The 9,681-nt window shown below is 44.8% G+C and overlaps 1 protein-coding gene across 1 annotated transcript in view; it reads left to right on the top strand.

Annotated features, from left to right (window-relative positions):
• The window catches only part of ELL2 (elongation factor for RNA polymerase II 2), a 37,503-nt gene that overhangs the window by 12,832 nt on the left and 14,990 nt on the right, over positions 1-9,681 (top strand). Inside the window, exons 5-9 of the mRNA XM_017812565.1 lie at positions 2,001-2,153; positions 6,033-6,127; positions 7,524-7,621; positions 8,842-8,895; positions 9,383-9,636. Coding sequence (XP_017668054.1) covers positions 2,001-2,153; positions 6,033-6,127; positions 7,524-7,621; positions 8,842-8,895; positions 9,383-9,636 — 654 coding nt within the window. The remainder of the gene's footprint in view (positions 1-2,000; positions 2,154-6,032; positions 6,128-7,523; positions 7,622-8,841; positions 8,896-9,382; positions 9,637-9,681) is intronic.

The raw sequence follows: 9,681 nt of genomic DNA, 5'->3' as shown, positions 1-9,681 counted from the left end.
GAAATGGTGGGGAGAGTTCCAGTTGGGAGGTGAAGTGCACTGCTCTATTCTCAGATTTCAATTTACCTGCTGTCCGAAAGATAAAATTACTATCCACACCACGCAGCACCCACTCACCCCCTAAAAGCCCAACGGAAATCCAAACAAACAACCAAGTGGAGAAGCAAAAAGCAAAAAACTCTCTGAAAAGATGAGCAGAATGTGTCAAGGCAAAACAGAGAGCTCGGAGGAGAAGGGCAATTATATGACCAGTTTACTAAAGGCATGAACTCTCCAAGGCCCTCAGACAGACATTTTCCCTCCTAGTTTCTTGTCTTTGTGCAGACTCTGCATTACCACTTGCTGCACACACTGTAACCTGGTGAAAACTGCAAGACCTACATCTGGAGGCATTTTGAAGAAATCACTAATGGCTGCTCTCCATACCCTGCTGGTCCCTGAGATGTTATTATTTATATAACAATGAGTCATGGTAATAAAGATCTATGTTTCAGAGAACCATTCTTGAAAAGAAACTCATACAGGTAACCTTGATTGCAAGAGACCATGGCACAGACATACCTACAGGTACAACATTTATAGGCCTTGCTTCAGGCTTCCCTAAATATGAAATGACACAGAAGGGACAAGAATGGTGCCTTATATGGACAGTCAAGAGATTGTTACCATTAACTGTCTTCTTGTATATTTTATTTGCTTGGTTTGGCCAGGAAATGACCATCACAAAAAACTGAAACTGAACAAGTAGATACTGAGAAATGGCTTGAAGAAAGAGGGTTGTGTGTATTTTACATATATGTGTATATATACATATACATACACACACGCTTTATATATATATTTAAAGTGTGTGTGTGTGTGTATGTACTATAAAGACGTTTTGGAGTAGGCAGTATAGAAGAGCAAGCAAGTACTAGCAGAGGAAAAGAACCAAACTAGTGGAGACAAACACTGAAACAGTAAATTATAATCTGAGCATGGCAGCCATGAGACTGGATATGGGCAGAAATGGATATGGTCTTGAAAATAAAGACAAGATTTCATGGCATGGAAAGTGAGCTCTGGAAGATCATAGACCCAGCACGGGTCATCCCAAAGCGCCTCAGTGACCTCACAGCCATTTGCTCTGCCTTGGAATATGGAGCTGCCCCCAAGGACATGAGGCGGGACTGCTCAGAGCGTTTCGTGCCTGGAGCAGGAACGCAGCAAGAGCGGCATTGGAGACAAACCGTCATTGTCAGAGCAAGAACATTGTCCCAAAGTAGGTTCTTGCACCCAGTGTGCAAAAGGCTGATCACACACAGTGTGGAGGTAATTGATTTATTGGCAGTTCTGCACAGAAAGGGGTGCAGACCCACAAAGCCAGCACAGTGACTGCCAATCCTTTCCCTGTTGGTACATTTTAGCAAACAAACGCATTAACGTTCATTGGGAACAAGTCACTTTTTCGTAGTCATACTAATTATATTCTATCCTCTATTGGTTAATGATTCTCTTGCTTCTCATGCTAATTAGTCTGCATGCTCAGTCTTTCTCGTCCTTGGAGCCCGTGGATTTCTTGGGCCAGTGGTCATGAGTCAGTGGTTGTGATCTGCTCTTGCCGGAATTACCTTGTACCCAGTCAGAGCTCATTCAGCACAGTTGCTGGATTGTCTTTACTAGTTTCTTCTCTATCTTGGGTGTTCTGCCAAATGTCCTGTGGCTCATAAATTCTGCATTCCTCGTGTCTGCTATCAGTGGTACATATTTCTTCCCAAGCCTTGTTAACCTCCCTCTAGGTCTGAGATCATTGGAATATGTTGAACCTATAATAAGGCAATTCTACAGATGAGTAATTTGTCTTTCCAACACCTGGACATCACTTAGAGCTTGTTGGCTGCTTTCTCTTTCGTGGCTTAAATATCTCCTCTTGTTGACTGGGTTTGAAAGTATACAGAGATCAAACATCAATGAGCATCATTCTGTAAGAAAAATTGTATGTCTTCCACATTTTGCAATAGGAGCAGTTGGGAGCAAGAGCAGCAGAAGTGCAGTGGGAGCCCGAGTTGGCGGAGCTGTGGGACAGAGCGCAATCCACCATGTACTGGTGGAACAGGGCCCCAAACACCACCAGGATGCACATTGAGCTGAACAAGAGCTCCCAGGACTGCCAGGTGAGGGGTGGGCACTGGGCTCTGTGGGTTGGCACAGGGCAGGGTTTAGGCTGTGGTTTTGGTATCCAGTGCCCACGGGACCCGCTGGGCAGGGCTGGGGCCTCCTCGTGCTCCGAGGGCCCCTCTGAACACAACCATGCCGGTGGAAGTGGCCCACGGGGGACAGCACAGAGGCTCCAGTGGAAGTCAGAGATTCCCTGTGCTGTGACACTCAGTAAACTCGTGCTCTGGCTCAGCTCCCAGCCAAAATGCATGGATTTATCCTTGTTCCATGGTCACACGAGCTGTGCTGTCACGGCGGGAGAGGAGGCCTCATGGGTTGGCAGTGGCAGTGATTGCTGCTGGGCTGCAGAAGGCTTGGCTCCAGCAGGTTTAAATGTGACTTGGGTGTTTGACCTTTGTCACTGCGGCCACATGTCATGGTGCCGGCATTCTTCCAGTTAATGTAAAGGCATTGACTCAGGACAAAGAGTCGTTCTTTTGAGAAGGGATGCCTTCCTGCAGCAGGGGCATTTGCAGGTGGGACATGAAGGGATGGAGGTGGGACACGGAGCAGTGGTGGTGGGACACAGTTCTGAGGTCAAAGCACTCTCTGGGGATGGGAGCCAAGCGTCGAGGAGCTTTGCCTCCTCATCTTGGGTATGTCAGACTATCATTTGTTTTATTAATAGTTGACAAGAATATTAGCATCGGGGGAGGAATAAGGGAGGGAGAAGATACCATTTCTTTCTTTTATCTCCATTTTAAATGGTTGTGGTCTGCCAGCTCAAACATCTGTCCAGTGCCAGAAGGGGAGGACAGGAACTGATGTCTGTAGGTGGTGATACCTTAATGCTCAGCTCCATTGCTGACCCAGTTCAATGCTGACTGTGCCACTGAAAATTTGCAATGAAGGTTTAAAATCAGAACTTGGAATTTTCAGATCTGACACCCAAAACTACCAGGTTGCATTACTTTCTGTTACCACTTGTAGAATAGTAGCAGTGCCTTCTTATAGTGAATAGCTGGAAAAATACTCTGGTGTTTCGGAAGTATCCGTGGTGTAAGATAAGCTCTGTGTCTCTAGGGTTTGTACAGCAACCCAGCTGTGAAACTGTGTGCTAAGGTTTTGTAATTGTTTCCTGCCTACTGAGTACTATCTGGGTTGTCTGAAGACACTGTATATTAGAAAAAAACAAACCTGCAATCAAACAATTTAAAAGTAATTCTTGAAGTAATTCAGGACACACAGAGGGAGGCTAAATTCCTGTTGTATGTCCATATTCATGTCTTTGAATGGCTCTCCTACCCCACAGCATGGTGCTTTCAATATACTGGAAGAAATTGCAGGCCAATTTGAGGACGTAGAATTTAAAATTACATTTCAAAGTAGGCAGCAGAGGGTAAAGAGCATTCCATACTCATCCGGAAGTGCTACAGCCTGGCCGGTGGTGACACTGGGGCCAGCTCAAAGCACAGCACAGATGTCAGACCGCAGTGCTGGTGCATGTGTGAGCGTCTGAGCTGTGGGTTTTACTGGGAAAACTGCCCCTGCCCAGGGATGAAAGGCAGGAGGCAGGAAGAGAGTGTTCCTAAGCCACAGAGCCCGCTCCTGTTGATCCTCTCACCTGCCTGCCTTGCCCCAGGTTGCACAGGTGCTTGGTCAGAGGTGGCCAGAGTTTGTCTGAGTCTGTTTGAAGTCTTGACTTTTGTCAGTTAACAGCAGGAGCTTATTCTCATTTGAGAAGACTTAGAAGGGCTCTCTGCCTTCTATCATTTCAAAAGAGCTTGAAGCAAGAAATCTTTATAATTTTATCCTAAAATCTCAAATTTCAAAACATGAAAACTTTAAGACTTAATTTTTACAGAACATCTCTCTTTCCACTTGTTGTTTCCTGTAGCCTATGCTAAGACCTTTTTTTCCTTTTTTTTGAAGTTGAAGAGGATCCTGTACCAACTCAGGCCTTCCTTTCTGGGATTTCCTTTATCACATCCAGGGTGGCATCTTCCTAAGTTTCTCTGTGTATAGATGAATAGGTTTGGTGTCCTTGCTGCCCTGTGCACTGCTATCCTTACTGACACTTGTCTCTGTCCTTTGGCACTAAATGGAGCTGCACCAAAGCAGTTTTGGTCCGTGTTATAGCCAGTGATGCTCCAGGGAAGGAGGACCCTTTGGCAAATGCCTTGCTGTGTGCTTCCTGCAGTGATGTTCAAGAGGATGATCTAGAAGAAAACTTTTTTTATTATTATTTTAGTTGTTATTTTTAATTTCTTCTGTAGTTCCTTGCATGACTGGGGCTTTGCATCTGTGCAGGACTGGCACAGTCAAATGCCCTGGTTGGCTGGCCCAGAGAAAGCAGCAGGAACATACTGGTGGAGCCAGGCTTCTTGCTGGCAGCCACCCCGTAGGTTTGCTTCACTAACTTTTAAGAGCCCACCCTGGTTGTGTTAAACTAACACTAGTGTTGTTAAAGTATCTCCTGATGTTTGTATCCTAAAGTTACACCAGTGCTGGACATTCAGGCACTTGAAAGCAGGGAGTCCCTACATAACTCAGTTGAAAAATCTGCTGGTGAGGGAAGATTCTTGGGGTTGATGAAATTTGCCTTGGAGTTGTATGCAGCCGTAGATGAAATTTTTTTCTTTGGGGAAGCTTAGAGCAGAGGCAAAAGAATCAAGTTTCCTGCAGCTGCCACCAATGAGGAATGATCTGGTCAGTCCCTCCTCTGTCTTTTCAGTGCTGATCTAGAAAACAGTCTTTCTGCATCTCTGTCAGCCTGGAGAGATGCATTTGACATCAGTGGTAAGACTTCCTGCATGCTTCTGTTAAAATAATGCCCATTTTTTAGGCTAAACAATCAATTACTCAGTTTCCCAAACTGAAAAATACTTCTGCAATGGCTGCTTGTAAGGATACAGGAGATACGGTAGGATATAGTAGACCAGCAGTGGGACTGGGAAAATAACGTGGTGGAAACATCTGGAAAGCTGATCAAGAGCAGCATAGTCCCATGTTCAAGACTCACATCATTGTCCTGCAGTTCAACCTGCTGTTTCTTGTTGCTGTAGTTGCATTGGTGCTCCCCTGTATTGCAGAAGTGTCGTACTGCGGGCTTGTTTGGTGGGATGTTGGACCTGCAGATATTTTCTGTACAGCTACTTCCCCATGGTGGGTTTTTGCTTGAAATGAGGTCCCTGGCACAGCCTCTTGTGAAGGATATTCTACATCTCTTTTCAGACCCCCATTCCCTTTTTACAAGGCTTTTTTCAAGACATTTTAATGATTTTTAAGCTCCAGCAGAAAGCGGCACCTTCTGTACTAACTGATCGGTGCAGCCAAACAAACCAAGGCTTTTAGGTCTGACTGACCATTTCACATTTATGCAAATAATTGCATGTAGAGCTGAGGAAAACAAAAAGGGTTTTTGCACCTGTTGAAATCGGCATTCATCTTTTCTAGTTGTAGTCCTTGTTGAAGCTGACTCCAGTATGTGTTTTCTTGGGATCAAATAAATCCCAGAGTTGGATGCTGCCCCAACTTTGTGATTTATTTCCCAACTGCTCTCCTCTCATTTGTAAGATGAGCTCCAGCCAGTTCGATTGTACTCAAGCACTTGCATTTCAAGAGAAGTATATGCCTATTAATTCTGGGAAGCAGGAAGGGATGACTTGCTAATTAAATGCTTTGCTGAATTAGAAGCTGAGTGACTGCTGCTATCTCAGTGGTTTTGTGGCCAGCTGCTTTCAGAGGGAGAATTGTGACAGAGCAGCTCTTTTTAGTGACTGAAATAGTAGCAAAATCTTCAAAATACAGTTATCCATTTAAAATTATGGGCCTAGTTAATCACCAGCAATGGAGTGTAGACTGAAGTTTTCACAGAAACTATTTTTATCTTTTAGCCAAATGAAGTGCATGCATTTAACTTCCCTTTGTCAAATGCTGGCAAAGATAATCCTCAGGAAAGCTTTGACTGTGTCCAGCAAACAGGCTCAACGTAAGTTTTGCTTCATGTTTTCTTTCATAGCACATTTCATTGGATTCTGTGGCTTTGAGCACACGGTGAAAACCTTTACAGGAGCATGTTCCTGGTGATGACTGCAGTAGGAAATGAATTCCCAGCAATACGTGGCTTCTTGCTAGTTACAAACACTTGCTTTTCTGTAGAATTCTTTTTGGTTTTGTTCCTAAAAAAAATTACCTTCTGAGTACTTTCCCCCCTCTTAGTGGTATTTTTCAAAGGTTTTGGAGCTCAGGATGGTCCAAGCTTGACAAGTTCCATTCTACAACTGTATGTCAATATGATTATGGTTGGCAGCATGCTGGCCTTGATGGAGAGTTGTCTTATCTTAACAGCCACAAAAATGGTATCTGAAAGGGCCCAGGCTTCCAAGGCTGGTACAAAGCAAGCAGCAGCAGTTTAAGTTAGGAGGGAGAGGTCCTGCCTCCACTCCTGGCCTGCCTATCCTGAGCACCTTTGAGGGCACCTTCTTCTTTGGGAAGGATGGCTTGAATGAAACTGTATTTTTTATGTCAGATTAAATTGATTTAGCTAATTTAGCTCTAAATAATTCTGGCTTGGAAGCCTAGGTAGTTTTAATGAGGTTTTGCTAATTTTCCTCAAAATCTAGTTCAGACCAGCTTTCACGGGCCCTGTGTAGGCAGCGCTCCGTTTGTGCAAAGTACCTGCAAAGTTAAGGCAGAACTTGCAGTAGTGTTACACACAGAGCCATTTAAAAAATGGCCTTTTTTTTCTGTTGTATATATGGCGGTTTTGGAGCGAGGGATCAATCCATAGTCCTTGGCTATGGACAAAACTGGAGCTGTATTGTGTTGAAATACTGGGCAGTGGCCTTGTGCAGCTTTGTGACTTTCAGAAAGGACATGATAAATTGAGACTCAGGTTGTTGATGCTTTTTCTTGGAGCCTTAATTGGGCATTTTAGAGTGGTTGAAGCATTTCAGGTGAGCTGAAGCTGGTGTCCTGTCCTCGGTCAGGGCCGTTGCCGTGGCAGGTGCCACACAGGAGGCTTGGTAAGGGCGGTGGGAGTGAGGGCAGCGCCCAGGAAGGCTCTAGGGTAGGATCTGCCTGCCAGGAGAGTGCCGGGCAGCTGCCCGAGTGCTGCCTGTGGCTGTCACTGCAGCAGTTCTCGGGAGAACAAGCAGCACAGCCCTGCAGTTGCGTGAGGAAATTGTAACCACACTGACAGGTAAAACTGGCAAAGTCTGAACGTGTAGAGGCAGTTGGAAATCTGTTTACGTCCTAGCTTGCTGTCAGAACGGGGAAATGTTTTTCTTCTCCTGTGAAGACCAGTTTTAACATTCCTGATACAACCATACTTCTCATGCTGAAGTAGTGCCTGAAGGGCTCAACATTTTTCAATGTTTTTATAGTTACGGAGCGTTGCAATTCAAACTCCCAACTCAGGCAGAAAAGGCATCACGAAATCAAGGTGCAGAGGTTACTGATGGACCTGATGGGCCATTTTCAGGTATGGTTGCTTTTCATTTTTTATTGGATGTCTGTAAGTTTTAAACCTAGTAATTAATTTCTGTGGCGTTTTCTTGGAACAAGTGATGTGTTCAGACATCTCAGGTGAATATCATTCATTATTGAACTGTTCTGAGCACTGTTTCCCCAAGAAGCCTTGTGTCTCCAGGCAGACACAAGGTGGACATGCACCTTACAGGCTCTCAATGGTACCAGCAGCAGTGGTCCTGCCTGCAGCAGTGAGCTGAGCCAGGTACATCCACCTTCACAGAGTAAAATAGGCTCTCACTTGGCTCTGGCTGCAGTCGCCTGCCAGCAGGGACATCCCTGACAATGAAAGTGCAGCTCTTGCTCTGTCTGTACACGGCAGAGCATTTTAAGCTAGCATTGTCATGGCTTTTTGGAAAGAGAAAATTAAGCATGTGTGGCCTTGACTCCAAGGAAGCTTGTCTGGGGCTGATTGTAGGAGGTGGTGCTGGCACTGCTCCCCCTCTGTTTTTTGAACTGCTCCGTAATGCAGTGTGAGAGGAGCCACTTTCATGTATTTCAGAACTTCTCATTGGGGAAGTTCTGTTTGACATTGAATGATGATATGTGTGATTCTTGGTGGTGGTGTAAATAGATCTCAAGTGAATATTTAACATTCAGTAATTGGGGTCTGAAGACTTGCAGCAGTAAGGCAATTGTGGTATTGGGGGGGTACTTTTGTTTTGGGCTGGCATTGAGGAAACTCAGGTAGGACAGGTCTAGTTGGTGGTAGGACATAGGGCAACATGCTCCATGCAGTACCAGTTAGGAACTGGGGTTTGTCACAGTATCATAGAATATACTGAATTGGAAGGGATCCACAAAGATCATCAAGTCCAGCTCCTGCCTCCAAGAATCCCACCATGTGCCTGAGAACACTGTCCAAGTTCTTCCTGAATTCTGGCAGACTTGGTGCCATGATCACTGTTCTGGGGAGCCTGCCAAGTGCTTGACTACACTCGGGTTGAAGAACTCTTTCCTAATTTCCATGTAAATGCTTCGATATGCTTTCAGGTTATTTTTTCTTCAGGGACATGACATTAGGAAGTGCTTTGCTTGACTGCTGTGGGAAGTTTCTGCATTATTCAATTACCATTGAATTTAACTTCTCAAAACATTAACAGTGCCTTAAATAGACAACTGGCAAGTTTACAGTGTTCTACAAAATTTAACTGTGTGTGTTTGAGTGATTAGGTTTGCAGTTGAACACCAGAAAGGCAGAGTCCAGGGAGCAGCCAGCGTGGAAAGGTATTAAAGGTTTGCCCTCCATTACAAAATTGAAGCACTTCATAGGAACAGGTCAGTCTCTGTGTGCCTGATACAAAGAGAGAAGGCTCCCTGTTTTGTCACCATCACTCATTTAGCATCTTTCAGGTACCAAACACAAGTTAGTGGTTTCAGACAAGTGCCTGCTGTGTCATATCCTCTCTCTCAGCCTACTGGCCCCAGCTCTGCTGGTGCAGCCTTGGACAGAGTTGTCTTTCTGGGCTGCCAACACACATTGCCGGCCCCTGTCTAGCCTCAAGTATCACTCATTTATGAGCATTGTTTAATGACTGTTTGTTTGTTAATGCCCAACTTGATCCATCTTTACTATCTGAATTCTCACAGACCTGGAAATGATGAACAAATACAGGTTTATCAGTCCTGGTAAATACTTTTAAACCAACTTCCTTGCCTTCTCCCAACCTCCCATATGACACATTTTTTTCCCTCCCTTTTGGCCTTATTTTAGAAAGAAAAACAGAGATCAGAAGAGTCCCACAAAGAACTCCAGATGCTGTGCCTGAGAGGAAAAGAACAACACCCATGAACCCTGCAAACATCTTCCAGAGAATTTACAGTGGAGTTTCTGACCGACCATTCAAGGACAGGGTAATCCACTTGTTGGCTCTGAAGAATTACAAGAAGCCAGAGTTACTTAATCACTTGCAGAGAGATGGAGTCATGCAAAAGGACAGGGATTCCCTTGAAATGATCCTTCAGCAGGTGAGATCCTGAAGTTTGTGCCAGCAATTTTTCCCTCCTGCTATT

The sequence above is a fragment of the Lepidothrix coronata genome, unplaced genomic scaffold (assembly GCF_001604755.1).
Source record: "Lepidothrix coronata isolate B3197 unplaced genomic scaffold, Lepidothrix_coronata-1.0 Scaffold37, whole genome shotgun sequence".
NCBI lineage: Eukaryota > Metazoa > Chordata > Aves > Passeriformes > Pipridae > Lepidothrix > Lepidothrix coronata.
The sequence above is the reverse complement of the archived record's forward strand: the minus strand, read 5'-3'. Positions and strand labels throughout refer to the sequence as shown.